This window comes from Capricornis sumatraensis, chromosome 15, assembly GCF_032405125.1.
Source record: "Capricornis sumatraensis isolate serow.1 chromosome 15, serow.2, whole genome shotgun sequence".
NCBI lineage: Eukaryota > Metazoa > Chordata > Mammalia > Artiodactyla > Bovidae > Capricornis > Capricornis sumatraensis.
The window spans coordinates 25339031-25361602 of record NC_091083.1 but is presented as its reverse complement, the minus strand read 5'-3'; the positions used below and the strand labels follow the sequence as shown (position 1 = coordinate 25361602).

Here is a 22572-nt window from a genome sequence, read left to right as displayed (position 1 = left end):
GCCACCTTCCCTTGTCTGTGTCTACTCCCTTTCTTTCTTTCTCCTCTGCTCCCTCCCTGCTTCCGTTTCTTTATTATTTATTAATCAACTTGCACAGGTCAGGTGCTATGCCATGACTTTGGATCACAAAGCTCAATAAAAGCTTGCCCTTGTCCCTGAGTTCTACGTGTTCTAGAGCAGGGACTGTGACTCCATTGTTATTGCAGTTCAGGGTGATAACTGCTCTAATAGGAGGTGAAAAACCATGGCATTCAGGACTGGGGAAGACCTATCCAGCACACAGAGCATCACCACTGGTGCTGAGCTTTAGTGAATAAATGCATTATGTTTCCCAGGGGCTGAAGGTAAGAATCACTCTGTCAGTGACAAGGAATTCTGAGTGATCTTATGAGAGCCCTCTTCACATAGTTCTTACAGGTTTGCAGAGCCTGCGGCATGCCTCTTGGCAGAGACAGATTGTCACCCAGCACCTGCACAGATGGGGTTCAGGATTCATCTTCACCAGTGTGGTCACCAGATGACACATCCAAGGTGTTTTTTAGGAGTCTGATCATTCACACAAATCCAACAAAAAACAAGTATCTATCCTAGAATAATAGTAAAATTTGCAAATGTAAACTAATAGCAGATTCTTTTTAAAAAAAATAAATTTATTTATTTTAATTGGAGGCTAATTGCTTTACAATATTGTGGTGGTTTTTGCCATACATTGACATGAATCATTTGGCTTTATTAACCATGATCTATCTGATTATTATAGAACTGTTCTTTTTGATGTCTCATGACAGATATTAGGTAATCCTCTCAAGTCAGGCAAAACCAGTATTATGATGATAATACTGGACATTTGCACACACACAAAAAATGCCTCATACCTTCTAAAATTCCTCCCTGTGATTTACCTCATTCAGTCCCTACAGCCTTATTAGTTGAGACTCTTTGATTAAAAATGAGGAAATTTGGGCTTACAGAAGCTAGAAGACCTGTGAGGTGGCTGGTAAGTGGCAGGGATGGGATGTTAAGTCTAGGCTCTTTCTCTGATATGATTCTCTATTTTTATAAACTCTTAAGTCATGTGTCATAAATAGAACCAAAGCATAGAAGTAAACAAGGAGAAATTCACATGTCAGTATTTCTGCGAACCTTGTTGTTCATGTGTATACCTTGTAGGCATGGTGGTGGTGGCATATTAATCAGAATTCTTTTGGTTATTGAAGAGAGAGATATTAGCTCACTCATCCGGTAAGCCTGGTGATTCTGGCTTTAGGAAGAGTTAGATACAAGTGCTTGAATGATGTCAGGAATCACTCTTGGAGTTTTGCTCGCCTCTGTGTTGGCCTCATCATCATTGCATAGTGGCCAAATGAGGGCCAGCAACTTCAGTTTTACAGCCCACTAAACAGAGTGCTACTGGTGGTTGGGTGATGATAGGTCTTGTATTCAAGTGGTTTCCTTTGTGTGAGTTCTCACTGTTTGATACTCCCTAGCATTAATTCTAGGTAGTCTAGGGTCTTGGAGTTGGTGCTCCCACTCCAAAGGTTCAGGGCTTGATCTCTGGTCAGGAACTAAGATTTCACAAGTGGCTTGTTATGGCGTTAAGTGAGATTAAAACAAATACCCAAAAATGAGAAACCGAAGATGAACCCCAGACAAATGGCAGTTACAAAATCTGGCAAAAAATAAATAATGGAATATTGGTGATGGACAGGGAGGCCTGGCATGCTGCGATTCATGGGGTCGCAAAGAGTTAGACACGACTGAGTGACTGAACTGAACTGAACTGAAACAGAGTACATCATGTGAAATGCCGGACTGGATGAAGCACAAGCTGGAATCAGGATTGCCAGGAGAAATATCAATAACCTCAGATATGCAGATGACACCAGCCCTATGGCAGAAAGCAAAGAGGAACTAAAGAGCCTCTTGATGAAGGTGAAAGAGGAGGGTGAAAAAGCTGGCTTAAAACTCAACATTCAAAAAGTGAAGATCATGACATCCTGTCCCATCACTTCATGGCAAATAGATGGGGAAAAAGTGGAAACAGTTAAAGATTTTATTTTCTTGGGCTCCAAAATCACTGCAGACAGAGACTGCTGCCGTGAAATTAAAAGATGCTTGCTCCTTGGGAGAAAAGGTATGACAGACCTAGACATCATATTCAAAAGCAGAGACATCACTTTGCTGACAAATGTCTGTATAGTCAAGGCTATGGTTTTTCCAGTAGTCATGTACGGATGTGAGAGTTGGACCATAAAGAAGGCTGAGTGCTGAAAAATCGATGCTTTTGAACTGTGGTATTGGAGAAGACTCTTGAGAGTCCCTTGGACTGTAAGGAGATCAAACCAGTCCATCCTAAAGGATCAATCCTGAATATTTATTGGAAGGACCAATGCTGAAGCTGGAGCTCCAGTACTTTGTCCACCTGATGTGAAGAGCTGACTCATTAGAAAAGACCTCGATGCTGGGAAAGACTGAAGGCAGGAGGAGAAGGGGACAACAGAGGATGAGATGGTTGGATGGCATCACTGACTCAATGGACATGAGTTTGAGCAAGCTTCAGGAGATGGTGAGGGACAGAGAAACCTGGTGTGCTGTAATCTGTGGGGTTGAACAATAATCCTGAACAACAATGAAATGAGCCAGAACATGGAGAAAGAGTAGCCCTTCCCCATGAGTTTCTACCACAGTCCCAGGTCTGGGATTCTTGGACACACACTGGATTATGTGTATGGGTTGATTCCTGAGTGCAGAGTGCAGGCGCTCACTGGTTGGATGGGGTCATGTGAGGGCAAAGGAGAGATCTACAACCGAAAAGAGGAATCTTCTCCCTCTCTCTGTTCTTTGAGCTCTTTTTATTTTTTTAAATTAAACATTTTTTACTGTGGTGAATGTCACATAAAACATATTATTTTCACCATATTTAACTGTACGGCTCAGTGGCACTAAGTACATTCACACTGTTGAACAACTCTCGCCATCATCCATCTGCTGAACTTTTTACTTTCCTAAACTGAAAGTCTGTCCCCGTTAAACACTAACTCTCCATTCCCCACTCCCTACCCTGCAACCCCTGCCCCCGGCCCCTGGCATCTACTATTTTTGTATCCAGCTGTCTCTCAGAATCAGACTATGCATCCTTGGCAGACCATCGGACATAATATTTAAAATTAGACCTAAGTAGAGAGAGAGGATATAAGTGGCTGGGAGTATGGAAAAGAGAGGGACTGATGAAGGGCTCAAAAGCTCCCTGTGAGCTGTCAAGATTTACTGCAGGGACTGGTGCTTGTGTTGGTGCTGAACATGGTTGTGGGTCACTCCATTAAAAAAGGATTAAACATCTAAAAACTCTGCAAATCAATTATGGAGATAATTGTATATTCTTTAATCAGTTAACGAGGCAAGCCCTAATCAGATGAATCTTATGTGTCTTGTGAATGTGGAAAGGACTCTTAAATGGTAATTAACGTGAAAGCTATGATTCTGGAATTAAACAGTTTTTCTTTTCAGTTCTTCCTTTGGAAATTGCCATTAAAAAACAAACAAAATTCCAAGCTCATCACAAAAAGAATATGTGACTGTGCCTTCTCTGAAATGGATGTTAAGGATGTTAGAACTTGGCTTCTAGATTTTTATTCTTACTTCTTCATTCCCCTTGCTCTTACTGTAACATTGCCATCTTTCTTACTTTTATTATTTTACTGCTCTGCGCCCTAGCGTTTACTTCAAGCAAAGCTAAATGGCTTCCCTGCTTAGTTAGGCACAAAACCCTGAGAATGTGCCCGTGTGCATCTTCATACATGCTGGGAGATTGAGGGTTAGAAGGCTAATCTCACTCAGCATTTTCTGTAGCAGAAAAATAATGCAGTTTATTTGACCTTTTACTTATGGAAATAAAGTAAGGATTTTAGTACTTTTAGATATTTAAATGAAAATGTGGAGGGAAAATTAGATATTCTTAGGCTAAAAGTGATGAGAGTATGTGTATCTTTTTATTTATTGTCATCTGGGATATTTTTTTTTTTCTTTTAAGCTCTTCAGATAAAGGAAAACTTCCAGTAGCCTCAAGGACAGTAATGCCTGGGAGAACTGAGTATTTAAAAACAAACATGACTCAACAAAAACAGTCTTTCCATGCTCAGCTAAGGAGACTTTTCAAATTTATACAGAAAGTAACCCTTGCAGAAACATTTTTTTTAATTAGCTACCCTAAACATTAATTATTCAGTTCAGTTGAGTTCAGTCGCTCGGTCGTGTCCGAGCCTCCATGTCCATCACCAACTCCCAGAGTCCACCCAAACCCATGTCCATTGTGTCGGTGATGCCATCCAACCATCTCATTCTCTGTTGTCTCCTTCTCCTCCTGCCCTCAATCTTTCCCAGCATCAGGGTCTTTTCCAATGAGTCAGCTCTCCGCATCAGGTGGCTAAAGTATTAGAGTTTCAGCTTCAACATCAGTCCCTCCAATGAACACCCTGGACTGATCTTTAGGATGGACTGGTTTGATCTCCTTGCAGTCCAAGGGACTCTCAAGAATCTTCTCCAGCACCACAGTTCAAAAGCATCAATTCTTCAGCGCTCAGCCTTCTTCACAGTCCAACTCTCACATCCATACATGACCACTGGAAAAACCATAGCCTTGACTAGACGGACCTTTGTTGGCAAAGTAATGTCTCTGCTTTTTAATATACTATCTAGGTTGGTATTTTAATTTCATGGCTGCAGTCACCATCTGCAGTGATTTTGGAGCCCAGAAAAATAAAGTCAGCCACTGTTTCCATTGTTTCCCCATCTATTTGCCATAAAGTGATGAGACCAGATGCCATGATCTTCGTTTTCTGAATGTTGAGCTTTAAGCCAACTTTTTCACTCTCTTCTTTCACTTTCATCAAGAGGCTCTTTAGTTCTTCACTTTCTGCCATAAGGGTGGTATCATCTGCATATCTGAGGTTATTGATATTTCTCCTGGCAATCTTGATTCCAGCTTGTGCTTCTTCCAGCCCAGCGTTTCTCATGATGTACTCTGCATAGAAGTTAAATAAGCAGGGTGACAATATACAGCCTTGACGTACTCCTTTTCCTATTTGGAACCAGTCTGTTGTTCCATGTCCAGTTCTAACTGTTGTTTCTTGACCTGCGTATAGGTTTCTCAAGGGGCAGGTCAGGTGGTCTGGTATTCTCATCTCTTTCAGAATTTTCCGCAGTTTATTGTGATCCACACAGTCAAAGGCTTTGGCATAGTCAATAAAACAGAAATAGATGTTTTTCTGGAACTCTCTTGTTTTTTCAATGATCCAGCAGATTTTGGCGATTTGATCTCTGGTTCCTCTGCCTTTTCTAAAACCAGCTTGAACATCTGTAAGTTCATGGTTCACGTATTGTTGAAGCCTGGCTTGGAGAATTTTGAGCATTACTTTACTAGCGTGTGAGATGAGTGCAATTGTGTGGTAGTTTGAGCATTCTTTGGCATTACCTTTCTTTGGGATTGGAATGAAAACTGGCCTTTTCCAGTCCTGTGGCCACTGCTGAGTTTTCCAAATTTGCTGACATACTGAGTTCAGCACTTTCACAGCATCATCTTTTAGGTCCTAAAATTAGGTGCATTAGTTATTAATATGTTTTAATTTGAAGCTGGTAATTATGAAAGTGAAAATGCAAATTATATGAATTATCAAAAATATGTTTCCATATTTCTTTATAGTTAGGCTTTTAAAGAAATAAGAACAGTTGAAGTGATGTAACTGTCTCAGTCATTTACAAGCAGAATATTTAACTGATGTCACAGTTATTGTCACTATGCTAATAATAGGATATGGGACCCTAGTAAGATTAAGCACTGGCTGTTCTAGTTCCCTGAGGGAATTGTAAAATTCAGCCTCACTGGGTTGTAATTAGAAAGAAATATATTTAAAGACTGAAAAAAAACTTTGGTACCTCAGTACACAGTATGCCAAGGGCATGTGCTTAAAGCCTTTTAATCCCTAGGTGTGGCCTGTTTTATAAATATTTCCATAAGCATTTACATATTCAACATTTGGCAGTTAAACACTGTATAATCATACCCATATGCTTTGCCTTATGAAATAAAATGAAAACTTTGTTAGGACAGGGCTGCTGCTGATAATGTTGTATGTCTCCGTCATCCATAGTGCAGTCCAGGCTCAAAACGATACTTTGTCATTGACAAAACAAGCCATGGGAACAGAAGATTTAGCTTTCTCTTTCCACATTTATTTTTCAGTTTTATTACAACTGTTAATGATGATAATAATTACTATTATGGAGCACTTGTTTGTTTCCTATGGGCTCAGTGTGTGAACTAAGACATTTGATATTATCTTTCAACCTATTAAATAGCGTTATTTAAATACTAGGGCTTCCAGGCAGCTCAGAAGTAAACAATCATCCTGCCAAGCAGGAGACACAGGTTTGATCCCTGAATCAGGAAGATCCCCTGGAAAAGGAAATGGCAACCCACTCCGTTATTCTTGCCTGGAGAATCCCATAGACAGAGGAGTCTGGTGTGGGCTACAGTCCAAGGGGTTGCAAAAGAATTGGAGATGACTTAGCAACTAAACAACAACAAATTTAAATACTGCTATTTTTGCCATTATCATCGTTTTATGAATTAGACCACTGAAGCACAGAGTGGTTGAGTAACTTGCCTAAGGCCACAAAGTGGTTGCTGGGACACAAACCAAGCAGTCTTGCTATTCACTGTATCACCTGCTAATAGAGCTGTTCCTGGAGATGCTGCTTCTGACTTTAGCAGCTTATATGGCCTCTGACTATCCTGAGTGAAATTTATGATTCTTTTGTTTACTTTTCTTTTTCTTTCTTTTTTTTTCTTTCACTCCTAATTTTGTTAGGTCAAGTACAAAAGAGATTTTGAAGAAAGCAAAGGGAGGGGCTTCAGCATCGTTACAGACACTCCTGAACTACAGAGGCTGAAGAGGACTCAGGAACAAATCAGTAACGTAGGTGACCATTTGTTCAGTGACATAATAACCCTGACTTGTATTTCTGGTGAGAAAGTGAAATTGGACAACTTGGAAGTGTTCTTATTGCTGTAAGTTGCAAGCAGTACTCAGTGTCCTCAGAAAATATGCCAGGTTCATCTATTGAATTGCTTCCCTTTGATTTCATCACAGTTATCAAGAGCTTGACATTAATAGCAGTGACTACAGGCATACCTGTTTTTACTGGGCTTTACATTTTTTACACTTCACAGATAAATTTTTTTTTTTTTTTTTTTTACAAATAGAAGATTTGTGACAACCCTGTATTGTCAGATGATGTTTAGCATTTTTTAGCAATGAAGTATTTTTTAAATTAAGGTAGATACACTTTGGCCACCTGATGTGAAGAGCCAACTCATTGGAAAAGACCCTGATGCTGGAAAAGATTGAGGGCAGCAGGAGAAGGGGGTGGCAGAGAATGAGGTGGTTGGATGGCATCACCGACTCAATGGACGTGATTTGAGCAAGCTCTGGGAGATAGTGAAGGACAGGGAAGTCTGGCGTGCTGCAGTCCATGGGGTCTCAAAGAGTCAAACATGACTTAGTGACTAAACAACAACATGTTTTTAGACCTGTTGCACTATTGCATACTTAGTAGATGACAGTATAGTGTACATATAACTTTTAGATGCACTGGGAAACCAAAAAATTCGACTCTCTTTGTTGTGATATTTGCATTATTGAACTGGTCTGGAACCGAACATGCAATATTTCTGAGTTATGCCTGTGTTATTTCTGAATACACTTTTAATTTATTTAATTGGTTTATCAAGTAAATTGGCTTATCTAGCAAATCAATTTAATTAAATTAATTGTGTATTTAGAAATAATAGTCATTGCTATTAAGAGATGTTATTGTAACAGCATCTTATTTCACTTTAAATGATTCTCAATTAAAAAATTTTTCCAGAATAGAACTTGTATAGGTAAATGTTAAAGCCTATCAATTGGTTTTTTGTGGTGAGTAAGCATACAGAATATACATACAAGGTTAGGTATCTGGAGAAATCTCATGTTTGCTCAATGTGTGTATTCAAGATTTCATATTTTAAATTAGATATTTTTTGAAATGGTATATTGCATCTAATTTCTGAAATAAACATTTACATATGAAGTTGCTTTGAATTTGAAAGCTGCGTCTTGTTCACTAGCATTTTCTTGTTTCTGCGTCTTGTTAATAGCATTTTCTTGGAAAAGAAAATTGAAACTAGCAGAAGTTCAAAACATATTAGGGACCAAAAAGTGTTGAGTACTTATTAAAGTGGTAATTATGTTTCTTTATTATATGAAGTGTGTCAAAATGCATTTTTTTCTAGAAATAAGTTAATTCAATGTTAAGTACTCTGGAGGAAATATGAATGAAAGTCAGCAACCATTTATATTATATAAAAGTATGGACAAATATGCGAGACATATACTTTTTCACAAGAAGTCTACTTTGTGTGTTTCATGTACAGTCACCAAAATTTATGTGTCTAAATGGTTTAAGTTATGCAGCATTGATTTCTGGGAAATGTTTAGTTAGCAGGTTGTTTTAAACTCACTGGTATTTGGCTGTCTTTGTTATGTACCTACATATAGCCACAATTTGCAGAAAAAAATCATAGCATATGATCTGAGAATGAATTTTGTCAAAAGTTCAAAAACAGAATTATCTGATATTTAAAAAATTTGTTTAGGGAGTGAGAAGAGACAGAGACACTTTGTTTTGTCATATTCCCTAAGATTTATCCATTGTTTGCTTTTTAAATGGGCGTTTTATTTCAGCAAGGACTTTTTCCTTTGAAGAGAAAGAGTTGAATTTTAAGGATTCAAGGCTTCTGTCCCTTAGTTTTTTCCACCCCATCCTTACAACCCACCGATCACGAATACTGAAGATTGCCTCCATCGTCTTTCTTCCCCTTCATTCTTTCCTTAAATCAAAACCCTATTTTTGTTTTCTAAAATGCAAATTAGAGATATGTTTCACTGGCAGTTACATTCAGTAATGTTTCTGATTTTGGATTATTTTTGGAGAACCTTTTTTTAAAAAATAAAAAGTGTTGCATAAAACAAAGTTACATCCTAAATCTTCAACTATCACAAATTTATTTCAAAAAGAACTAAGCAGTTCTACTTAAGACATTCCTGTGACAGCTCACATAAGGATTGCAGTTGATTCAAAGGTAAGCCTTTTAATTTGTATTCAAATTAAGTCATTATTCATATTTAATAAGAAAAGAACTGATCATTTCACCAACCTTTATCCTTAGCAGGAATATACATTTTATTCAATACCAGAAGCTGTTTGCAGATCCATTCTTAATTATGCAAAAACCCTTATAACACAGGTATGTATAAATTTATGTTTATTATATACATAGCAGTATATACAAAATACTGTTTACATTAAGGTATCTTAATCTAATCTTAACCTATAAGGTAGACGGTGGTGATTTTAAAAAGTATGTAATTTAGATAACATCTTTTGAAACAAATTTATACAACAGTCTTGGAGAAGGAAATGGCAACCCACTCCAGTAATCTTGCCTGGAGAATCCCATGGACAGAGTAGTCTGGTGGGATACAATCCATGAGATTGCAAAGAGTCGGACGTGACTGAGCAACTAACACTCACGTGCAATAGTCTTGATGTTATCTACCATAGCAGTCTTATAAGTAGTTCTTTTAGCCATGATGAGGCATATTGCTATTTAGATAGCAGGAAGAAAACATAAATTTCACAATATTACTGTTAGGGATTTATCATTTTTTCTTTAGTTTTATTGAGAAATAATTAACATATATCACTGTATAAGTTTAAGCTGTACAGCATGATGGTTTGACTTACCTGTATTGTAAGATGATTACCACAGTAGGTTTAGTTAACATCATCATCGCAAATAGATACAATAAAAAGAAAGGGAAAAAAGAATTCTCCTTGTGATGAGAATCCTTAGGATCTACTCTCTTAACAACTTTCTTGTATAATATACAGCTATGTCAACTACAATCATCGTGTTGTACATTACATATCTAATATTGATTTATCTTATAACTGGAGGATTGTACCTTTTGACCACATTCTTTCAGTTTGCCCTCTCTCCACCCATCTGGTAACCACAAAGCTGATCTTTTTTCCTGTAAGTTTGGTGCAGGTTTTTTGTTTCTTCTTTTGTTTTTGGGGGGGGTGGTAACACATATAAGTGAGATCATATAGTATTTGTCAATAAGTCTATTTGACTTATTTCACTTAGCATAATGCCTTCTAGGTCCATCAGTGTTGTTGAAAATGGTAGGATTTTCTCCTTTTTTATGATTGAATAATATATTTCTTTGTGTGTGTGCATGTGTGCGTGCGTGCATACATACTTGCATACATCTTGAAATTTCTTTATCCATTTATCCGTTGATGGATACTTCGCTTGTTTCCGTGTCTTGGCTATTGTGAATAAAGCTGCAATGAATATGAGAATGCAGATATCTTTTTGAGTAAGTGTTTTTGTTTCCTTTGGATACATTCCCAGAAGTGGATTTGTTGGATAATATGGTAGTTCTATTTTTAATTTTTTGAGGAACTGCTATGCTGTTTTTCATAGTGGCTGCACCAAATTACAATCCCACCAACAGTGCACAAGAAGTTAGGGATTTACTGTTGGAGAAAAGAAGCTGTTAAATATTTTGAGGTCTAGTGAGTTTATTATTCATTTATAAGGCTACAACTTCATGAACTTTTCCTGTGACCTCCCAGGTTTTCCATATTACTCAAGGATCTTTTTTTTCTGTAAGAAACATGGGCTAATCTGAAAGGTTGGTATTTTGACTAGTCCAGTTTTCTGCATTACTTTCAGATAAACCCAAACCATTGAAATATATTGGCCAAATCCAGACAGATGTTTTTGACCGTGGCCTAGATTGTGTCTGTTTTGGGAGGAAAAAGTTCAGATAGAGACAACCAGAGTCTTCTCCTGATGCTGGGATGGAGTTAGTTTATCCTGAAAAACAGAAGGGATATAAGATTTGAGCTCTGGGTTTAAAATAGGTTGATGTAGGTATGTTAACTAAATCAGGGTCTTCGTAATCTTTATTTTTCCATTTGCTTCATTTCCTTGCTTGTATTTAGTTTATCTTTGAATATTGTCCAGATCTTTCTGAACTGCCTTTAATCCCTTTTGGACTAAGGAAAGTATAAAGACATAATACAGTGGATTTAATGACAACTCCTAGGTGTTTGGGATAATATGTTATGGATGAGTGGGCATTTTTGATTGCTTGTTACTGTGTTAGTATTATGAAATTTTTTTTCAGACATTCTCATATTCATTTGTCAAAGGCTTGAAATCATTTGGAAATGCCTACTTAGTCTGTGTGTGTTACCAAGGTGTGGGATGAAATACAACTGTAAATTTGAAATTGTGTGTAATGAAAAGGGTGAGAGCAGGTTTAGCCTTAACTTCTTTCTTTTGGAGTCTATAATGCCAACATATTGAATCTGGGAGATTTATTAAATGCTGCAATTTAAAATTCTTTCATTATATTTCTCTCAGTATAGCTGCAGAAAGAATATGAAGAGAGGCAAGATTTCACAATTTATGGAGTGGTTGGAATGAAAAAAAGAACTAGTTCCTCAAATAAAAAAGTTTTGCCATGAAATTCCAGAGGATGTCTGATTGCCTACCCCACATCCCCAGTTCTAGAGTATAAAGTCAGGAATGGCAGAAATGTCTCAGTACATGTTCATGTTTTCTTTACTTAGTGATATTTCAGAAAAGTGTTCTTAAATGACAACTTATAAACATGAATTGAGGAATTCCTATGACTTCGAACGTTAAAAAAAGTCTTTCTTCTGTTGTCCTCATAGTTCTGGCATAATTGTAAAGGCAGTTTCTAATTCACGTGGTTACCACTTTCAAGTTGATAAGCAGTGCATTCAGGAAATCTGCAGCAGGATAGTAAGGCAGAATCACCCCCAGACATCTAAGGGACTCAGTCCAGCCTGGAGAAGAGTATTGATGTGCTTTTCTGTTTACACACTAATATAAACTGCATTTTCAATTAGCTGAGACAGTCTGGGGATAAATTGTGAATTAAAATGATGACATTCAATCCCTAGAGACTGTGACAATCTTAGTGCTGTAGATAAAATTGAGATGTTTATTTTCTAATTTATTTCAGGTGGTGGAGAAATATTGTATGAAGGGGAAGGAAAAAAAAGACCCAGATGACAAATCTTGTATTTTACAGAGTGACTAAAATGGTAAGTATACCATTATGTAATTTGTCAAGATTTGTGCCTTGACTCACAGAAGAAATATTCAAATATGTGTGTGTGTGAGTGTGTGCACATGTAAGTGTACCTATGTATGTTGGCTTCAGTGGGAATCTTTAGAACTCCCTTTCCTTAGATCACTGGCCCATAGACAATAGAATTTTCACCTGTTCTATATTTAGCCCCTTACCTGTAGCATCTGTCATTATGGTTATCTGCCCTGTTTCCCAAATATCCCCTTTCATTACTATTTTCACATTTAGCATACCGAGAAATGCTTACTTGCTTTACAAGTAAAGTTCAGGTTGAAGCCCCTCTTTTTTTTTTTTATTTAACATTATAGAAAGGGGTCTGTCCGTAATTTGATAATGAAATGTAATTGTTTTTAGTTTTTTAATTTTTCATTGACTTCTTAGAATGCAAAATAAATTATATGCCCATTAATAAGCTCACATGGATACTGCTGATTTAGTTCCCTAAGATTTTGTGAGCTGGCTTCAAAAATATTAGATTATTGGAGATAAACATGGCCTAATAATTGAATAGCAGTGTCTGTGGACTATTAAAAGATTTGATTCAAAGGTACACTGAGTATAAAGGGTGAGCATGAGGGTAGAGCTGATTGTCTGGGGATCTGGTCTCTGTTTGTAATTTAAATAAATCACTTTGACAGAGACTGACTGTGGCCATGTTCAAGCTGCTGATGGTGTGAAATTGAGTTGTATGGTGGACAGAAGACAAGCAGTCAAGAGAAATCCCCAAAGGCAAAATTTGTTATGTAATTGGGTCAACTCATGCATGAGAAATGCATGCTAATTGTAAACCAGTAGCAAAATTATAGTGTATGAGGCAATTAGGTCTTATATGAACCTGAACAACTGACATAGAATTTTTCTTTCTTTTTTATATTGAGCAAACATAAAATGGGATTTTTTTAAAGGCTAGGAAGGTAAACACCATACAGTGTTGAAATGGATTGTTACTCTTCTTGCTCATACAAGAAGCCTAACTGTTTTGTAACTAATGAAAACTTAATGGAATCTTCTGATTTTAAGTAGTGGAATCCTCTGATTTTGAGTAGTGAAATCTAGTACACCAGGTAGTTTGAAAGGAGAATCCAGTAGTATTTTTGTTGTAACTCCTAACTGGGCTGATTAACATAGATGATTAGTGATGAGGTCAGTGGTTTGGATTTAAGTCCTTGAAATCTAGTATTTTCTCAGAGTGAATCTGTGTGTTACTTTAATGATCCGTGCTTTATCTTCAGCTTATCTCAACCAATAACTTCCATGAATTCCTGTGTAACGATAGGTCAGTAGCATTGTCTTTAAAGCAAAGATTGAGTATGTAGAAAGCAATACTGCAATCACATATATTTTCCTTATAATACCTACCACATGTAGGAATGGTTTATTTGTTTCAATATACTTTGACATACCCAATCTAATTAGATCCTCTGAACAACCTCTCCTTAGGGAAAGTATTTCTATGAGAAATACTTATACTTTCATGAGAAAAATGTACGGAAAATTATGTCTTGGTTCTTTCTCATCTAAATCCGTGGTTTCCCTTACACCTGGTTTTGTTTTATTTTTCCACCTATGGCAGAACTTCAAAGGTTAATCTCTTCTTTTTATCCTCAATTTTTTACCCACAGTCACTTAAAAAAACAAATACATCCCAGACCAGTAATTACTTGTGCATGGCAAGTACAAGAGTTTTCCTTGTAAAATGGCATTGTCTAAAGAGGAGGTTTGGGAAAAACCCCCATAATAAAAGAATTAACACATATTACTTCTTTTTGGAAACAAAGATTAAGGACTCAGCAAACAGTTTCTGAAGATCTTTCTTTTGTGAAATCCCTTCCCCCCAACATTCCTCTCTTTTCAATCCTGCTGTGTTCAGGCCTTATCCTGCCTAAGTTATTACAGAGGTCTCCTAATTGGTCTTATCTCCTTTCAGGCTCTTGTGGTCCTTCCGTTGTATCTTAAACACTGTCACCAAATGACTCTTTCTAAAATACCTCTTTCATCATGACCCTAATTATGACCCACTAAAAAACTTTCCCTGGACCTCCACTTTCAGTAGGATAAAGTCTAATCTTCTAAACTCCTTAATTTCTGACTCTAAGGACCCCCCTCAGTCTGTTCCTAAATTATTTTTCACCTTATCATCTTTCACTGTCCTTCAACACTATTCTTCCATTTCTTTTAGGCCTGGCTCCTTACTCTGTTCTGGGCTTTTCACGAGTCTTTCCTCTGATTTGGAACAGTTTCGCACCATTCACCGCATTTCCACCCCTTGTTCTCAGACATACTTTCAGACCCCAAAGAACAGTGATTTTTTTCTTTTAATTGGAGGATAATTGCTTTACAATGTTGTGTTAGTTTCTGCTGTACAACAAAGTGAATCATCTGTGTGTATACATCTATCCCCTCCCTCTTGAGCCTCCCTCCCGCTACCCCGCTTTCCCACCTTCTCTGGGCAACACAGGGCACCGGGCTGAGCTCCGCGTATGTTATACAGCAGCTTGCCTCTAGCTATCTAGAGACCTTATCTCTGAGTCATGACAGTGCTTTGACAACAGCCCTTTTACCTGTACCACCGAACTCACACATTGCATTCTACTTTTTGGCTTTAGTTAACATTTCATGTGATACGTGTTTTACCTCTCTAACTGTGAAGATGAAGATTATCCATGACTTTCTTAATTTATGTGTTGTGTCTCCAAGATGGTGCTTTGCATGTTACATTTCTTGTCACTTTCTTTTTCTTGAAACCTCTCTTTGAAAGAGAGTTCTTAGCTTTTAAGATTGCTTTGAGTCTGTTTTTTTTTTCCTTTTGTGCTGCCTGATAAACACTTATTTTTTTACTTTCTGCTATTTTTACTTCAGTATTCAGTGATTTATGTAGTTTTATCCAAAGATTATAGTAGTATTCTCTAAGTAAAGCAGGACCATTTGGTTTCTAATATGGCATTGAAGAATCTTATTATATTAGAAATGCAAGGACTTCCCCTGTTTTAAAAGGTTGCAGTCAAGGAACTCTTTTTGATGAGTAAGTACCTGAAAAAAATAGGACTTGAAGTAGTCTATTATTTGGGCCACCGTAACAAAATATATTATAGGCTGTGCGGCTTAAATGGCAGACATTTATTTACTCATAGTTCTAGAGGCTGATCTGGCCCCATTACTTCATGGGAAATAGATGGGGAAACAGTGGAAACAGTGTCAGACTTTATTTTTTGGGGCTCCAAAATCACTGCAGATGGTGACTGCAGCCATGAAATTAAAAGACGCTTACTCCTTGGAAAAAAAGTTATGACCAACCTAGATAGCATATTGAAGAGCAGAGACATTACTTTGCCAACAAAGGTCCGTCTAGTCAAGGCTATGGTTTTTCCAGTGGTCATGTATGGATGTGAGAGTTGGACTGTGAAGAAAGCTGAGCGCCGAAGAATTGATGCTTTTGAACTGTGGTATTGGAGAAGACTCTTGAGAGTCCCTTGGACTGCAAGGAGATCCAACCAGTCCATTCTGAAGGAGATCAGCCCTGGGATTTCTTTGGAAGGACTGATGCTAAAGCTGAAACTCCAGTACTTTGGCCACCTCATGCGAAGAGTTGACTCATTGGAAAAGACTCTGATGCTGGGAGGGACTGGGGTCAGGAGGAAAAGGGGACGACCGAGGATGAGATGGCTGGATGGCATCACTGACTCAATGGACGTGAGAACTCTGGGAGCTGGTGATGGACAGGGAGGCCTGGCGTGCTGCGATTCATGGGGTCACAAAGAGTCAGACACGGCTGAGCGACTGAACTGAACTAGAGGCTGAAAGTTTCAGGTCGCAGTTAGTCTGGGCTAGGTTCTGGTGAGGGCTCTCCCTGGCTTGCTGAAGGAACCTTTCTTGCAGTGGCCTTTCCTCAGCACATGTGCATGAGAGAGAGAGGCTTCTGGTGTGGTTTTCTCTTCATGTAAGGGTGCCAGTTGAATTGCATCAGGGCTCCACTGGTATGACCTCACAAGTCGCTTCAGTTGTGTCCAATTCTTTGTGACCCTATGGACAGTAGCCTGCCAGGCTCTTCATGCAGGCATGAATGCTGGAGTGAGTTGCTATGCCCTCCTCCAGGGAATATTCCCCACCCAGGGAGGGAACCCATGTCTCTTATGTCTCCTGCATTGGCAGGTGGATTCTTTACCACTAGAGCCACCTGGAAAGCCTCATTTAACCTTAATTACTCTCTTAAAGGCCCCCGTCTCAAATAGTCACATTGACGATTAGGGCTTTAAGATATGAGTTGGGTTTGGGGCAAGATTCAGTCCATAGCAGGGCATAATGAAAAATGATCTACATAAAATCACAGAATGATTTTGAGATAGGTCATATACATTTTAGATATGTTTAGATATGCAAGCTTCTATCATAAACCACTGTCTTTAGTGGAGGTAGATGATACTGCCTGTTGCTATTCTAGGAAAACTTGTACATTCAGTTTTTAGGTTTTTTCCTATTTTGAAACAGAACAATCTTAACTTAAAAAAAAATTCCTTCTAGTCCTATTTCTAATCCTTGATTTGGGCCTTTCAAGCCTCTTTTCATTTGTGATTTTATGCCATAGTCATTTATGGAAACAAAGATAAATCATAGTAGTAGTTATATTTTTAAGTTTTCTAGGCCTCAGTTGAATTACATAGCTCAAAATATATATTTCACATGTCCTGTGCCGGCAGTTTGACCTGGGTGGATGTGAAGAAAAAGGAGGCCAGAGGTGTGACAATAGAGAAGAAATATTCCATGCCACAGGGAAAATCTAATAAAGACTAGCTTTATTTTTTTTTTAATAAAAGTCTCAATTTCCAGTGCATTATATAGATTTAAAACTTAAAAAGTATCTGAATTTTCTTCCAGATTTTCTTATACCTCTTGGGACATATCTACAATGAGCTCATACTGATTACTGAGGAAAACCCAGACATCTTACCAGATACATTTGTGGAATCCCCAGATGTGACTGTTATTAATAATTATGCCACATAATTATCATTTCAATGGATTTTTGGAGGTAGGTTTAAAACCTGTTGTATTTTTCAGTTAATAAGTGTAATAGTCAAACGTCATTTTAACTTATTAGGAGGCCATGAGTCAAGGGAAACATTATACAGAGATTTAATTTAAACCCATCAGTAACCTAAGCCAGGTTTAGACAATTAAAGAAAATTGCATGATTGGAAGTTAGAAGCAGTGATTTTTTTCAAGTATATGCAGATACATTCTCTAATTTGCATTTTATTTTTTCCTAGAAGAATTATTTCATGAAAATTACTTTTTTTTTTTGCTTATGCTTCCTACCGTAGCTTTCTTTTCTTTTACTGCTGTCAGAGTGGCTTTGTAGGCTTTTCTTCTTCTGTGCAGAATCCTGTCCAATGATGCTCGTAGAAGGATTGCTTGTAAAAGGATCTATTGCCTTTGGAACATACCCCTAGGCTTTTCCAAAGACAAGAAGCAAGAAGTTATAATCATTTTTTTGTTTGCTCATATTTATGATTTAGCTTTCCTCTTGTGGCTATATTAACTGCAACAAGGCCAACTTTTAATTTGTTTGAATTAAGCCTTTTGATCATTTTACTTTTGGAATTATGAAAGAGTTGGGATTTGCCAATGTTTTGTAAACTGTGAAAAAGGATACAGATTTAGAAGGAAGAATAAAAGAAAAAACTTAAAATATCATTCTGTACTTAACACTTGTTATTTTTGATAGAATTTATTCCCCCCCAAGTGATTTAAATATTTACTTTTGATCTGTAGTTATTATAGGTCTTTTGAGGGCAAGCAGCATTTCCTGTTCATGTTTTAATCCTCCAGAACACAATACCTTGATTATAAAGAATAAGATAGAAGTAGAAGCTACCTTCACTGTTCCCTTACCTGTACAGGTGTTTGTTAAACATTAAACATTTGCTGTGGACATCATATTGCACCAGGCCCTGTAGCTTGCAGAAAATATGAGAAACTACTTTTTGCATGCATTTATGCTCCATGCTGGAATGTGTGAAGTGTTTGGGAAACGCTTTCGTGAAGGAGAGCCTTAATGCAATGTAAAGTCCTAAATGAGGGAGAAGATGAGCAAAAGGAGAAAGGAATGAATCTAAGGTTACAAACACCCAGAATTTACTTGTGAGGGTGCAGAAAGAGACACTATCACTGAAATGTAGATTGGTGAAAGAGTAGTATTGTATTTTCAAATGTGCAGATTTCAAATGTGTATATATAGATCCCTTCACCCTCCAGATTGTACAAAGGAAACCACTTTCAAACAATTGCTGACTTAACATACATTTTGAGTGTTTACTCTTAATATGTGCCAGGTACTTTTGCCAGGAGGTGGGAATATATGAGGAATAAAACAGATATGACCCTTGACCTCATGGAGCTTGTCCATCCTCCCTATAAAAGGTGACCACATGTTTGCAGCACAGTGATAAAGTACGTGATAGTATGTTAATGCAGATAGTGTGTGGTGAATGCAGAGTTCCAAAGAATAGCAAGAAGAGATAAGAAAGCCTTCTTCAGAGATCAGTGCAAAGACATAGAGGAAAAGAACAGAATGGGAGAGACTAGAGATCTCTTCAAGAAAATTAGAAATACCAAGGGAACATTTCATGCAAAGATGGGCTCAATAAAGGACAGAAATGGTCTGGACCTAACCGAAGCAGAAGATATTAAGAAGAGGTGGCAAGAATACACAGAACAACTGTACAAAAAAGATCTTCACGACCCAGATAATCATGATGGTGTGATCACTCATCTAGAGCCAGACATCCTGGAATGTGAAGTCAAGTGGGCCTTAGAAAGCATCACTATGAACAAAGCTAGTGGAGGTGATGGAATTCCAGTTGAGCTGTTTCAAATCCTGAAAGATGATGCTGTCAAAGTGCTGCACTCAATATGCCAGCAAATTTGGAAAACTCAGCAGTGGCCACAGGACTGGAAAAGGTCAGTTTTCATTCCAATCCCTAAGAGAGACAATGCAAAAGAATGCTCAAACTACCACACAATTGCACTCATCTCACACGCTGGTAAAGTAATGCTCAAAATTCTCCAAGCTAGGCTTCAGCAATATGTGAACCGTGAACTTCCTGATGTTCAAGCTGGTTTTAGAAAAGGCAGAGGAACCAGAGATCAAATTGCCAACATCCGCTGGATCCTGGAAAAAGCAAGAGAGTTCCAGAAAAACATCTATTTCTGCTTTATTGAGTATGCCAAAGCCTTTGACTGTGTGGATCACAATAAACTGTGGACAATTCTGAAAGAGATGGGAATACCAGACCACCTGACCTGCCTCTTGAGAAATCTGTATGCAGGTCAGGAAGCAACAGTTAGAACTGGACATGGAATAACAGACTGGTTCCAAATCGGGAAAGGAGTACATCAAGGGTGTATATTGTCACCCTGCTTATTTAACTTCTATGCAGAGTACATCATGAGAAACGCTGGACTGGAAAAAACACAAGCTGGAATGAAGATTGCTGGTAGAAGCATCAGTAACATCAGATATGCAGATGACACCACCGTTATGACAGAAAGTGAAGAAGAACTAAAGAGCCTCTTGATGAAAGTGAAAGAGGAGAGTGAAAAAGTTGGCTTAAAGGTCAACATTCAGAAAACGAAGATCATGGCATCCGGTCCCATCACTTCATGGGAAATAGATGGGGAAACAGTCGAAACAGTGTCAGACTTAATTTTGGGGGGCTCCAAAATCACTGCAGATGGTGATTGCAGCCATGAAATTAAAAGATGCTTACTCCTTGGAAGAGAAGTTATGACCAACCTAGATAGTATATTCAAAAGCAGAGATACTACTTTGCCGACTAAGGTCCATCTAGTCAAGGCTATGGTTTTTCCAGTGGTCATGTATGGATGTGAGAGTTGGACTGTGAAGAAGGCTGAGTGCCGAAGAATTGATGCTTTTGAACTGTGGTGTTGGAGAAGACTCTTGAGAGTCCCTTGGACTGCAAGGAGATCCAACCAGTCCATTCTGAAGGAGATCAGCCCTGGGATTTCTTTGGAAGGAATGATGCTAAAGCTGAAACTCCAGTACTTTGGCCACCTCATGTGAAGAGTTGACTCATTGGAAAAGACTCTGATCCTGGGAGGGATTGGGGGCGGGAGGAGAAGGGGACGACCGAGGATGAGATGGCTGGATGGCATCACCGACTCGATGGACATGAGTCTGAGTGAACTCCGGGAGTTGGTGATGGACAGGGAGGCCTGGCGTGCGCGATTCATGGGGTCACAAAGAGTCGGACACGACTGAGCGACTGAACTGAACTGAAATGTATTAATATCAGAGGCATAGCTAACCAGGTTTTGGAGGTAAAGCAATTGAACCCTTACCATCACTATTGAAAATAGTTTTTGAAGAATTTTATGGAATCATTTTCTTGAACAGTGATTCATACAGGTCATTTGTAAAGTAGGTGCTATCAATCTTGTTTCTAAGTTTTATGTCTCCTGTGTTTGTTTTTCCTGTCAACTGTTTGGCTGTCAGTATGGGCTTCTAGAAAATATCAATCAAAATCAATCAAACCATAGTATTATATATAAAATGTAAAAAAATGCTCATTTATAGAAGAGTATTGATCAACTTTTTAATTTCAGGATGGCTTAAGAGATGAACACATAAATATTTGCATACATTTGAAAGTTCAGATATATGTTCTGTTTTGGTTTTCAGTGCTTAAGAAGTTGAAGGCTTTTTTTGTGTGTGTGTACGTGTATGTGTGTGAATGAATATTTATTTATTTGTTCATTTGTAATTTTTCTGACCATCAAAGTTTTTTTTATTTTTAATTCAATTTATTTAAACAAAAACAGTCCAAGAATACTTTGGAATATTATTAAATAGAAAATACTATTTCCAAATATGAAGTCAAAATACTGTAATTAGAAGGTGTCACACTTCAGTGTTGGCCTTTAAAGAGAGTGTAACAGACACCTATTAGATAATAAAAAATAGGGGAAATATGCTTGTTATGAACAATTGAACAATATTATGAACAAACAATATTGTAATGAACAATCTCTATTCATTAAAAATAGAATCTATATTCATTAGAATTCATTGATTATTTTAATTTTTATTGCAAAATGTAACTTTATACATTGTATCATTTTAGAGGTTATAAATGTAGTTTGCCATACATTGGTAAGTAAACACCAGAGGATGGTTTTCATCTTCTGGTTGAAGGGTTTTGAGAGTAACACTATAGCCGTTTTTTTCATCTCTTTCCTACTCCCAACCTCTGTAGCTACAATTTTGATTTAGAAAATCTTCACACTCAAGTCCAAAATATTGAGAAAACATTTTGATTTTAAAAACATACATGGATCTGAAAGACCCATATATACACATGTAATGTGTCAGTTAGCACACGTATGTAGAGTGCACATATGGGTGTGATAGAGAGCTGCTGAGAGGAATGGCTCAACATCAGTTGATGCTATTTGGTTTCCACCTTTGGTGTTCTTGGCCCAGTCTGTGCTGACAACGAACCTCTGGGACGTCCCCTCAGTGCTGTGGGGTCTTTTCCTGCCAAATATTGTTCTCTTGCAAGATTAAATAGCTGAATCAGTGTGGCCTGAATCTTGATCCTGCTGAGAATATTAAGACTCCTGCAGGTTGTAATACAGATTAGCTGGTGAGAGCTCTGTTGGAAAAATAAAGTGAGTTTCTCTAAATGAATTTAACAACTGCTGTGAACCTTTTTGTGTCTTCCAGCATGAATGTGTATCCTGGCAGTTAACCATTTATTTCCCTCATTTTCTCCCAAAGTTGCTCCAATCCACCCCTGGGCATTTACTGTAAATGTTTTCATAACTTTATTTCACATTTATGTTTCACCAGATAAGGCATTTGATGTGTTAAATTGCTAAGTACTGTGAAGGGTAGGTCATTATTTATTAAGAAGGAAAACCATTTTTTATACTTATAAAAATAATTTAATATCACTTATGTAATTAGATGAGCCATACCACTGAGTTATTTAGAGTAAACTGACTAACCTATTGCATTCTGATCATAGGTTTTATATTACCGGTCAGAAAACTATGAAGTATTTAGTACAAGGCAGGGCAAATGGCTAAAATTATTTGCACTGCTTCCAACCTCTATTCCATCACTATTTCTGCTTCTAGGCCTGGATGATGATAAACTTTGAAATGTCTAAATTCTATAAAGATTATGGTGCATACATGCATGCATGCTAAGTTGCTTCAGTCATGTCCAGCTCTTTGCAACCCCATGGACTGT

General features: G+C 37.7%; 1 protein-coding gene across 2 annotated transcripts in view; it reads left to right on the top strand.

Moving 5' to 3' along the window:
• NEBL (nebulette) overlaps positions 1 to 22572 on the top strand; it is a 385069-nt gene that overhangs the window by 206849 nt on the left and 155648 nt on the right. For both annotated transcript variants that reach the window (XM_068987358.1, XM_068987357.1), the window contains exon 4: positions 6867 to 6974. In XM_068987358.1, the coding sequence (XP_068843459.1) occupies positions 6867 to 6974 (108 nt within the window). The remainder of the gene's footprint in view (positions 1 to 6866; positions 6975 to 22572) is intronic.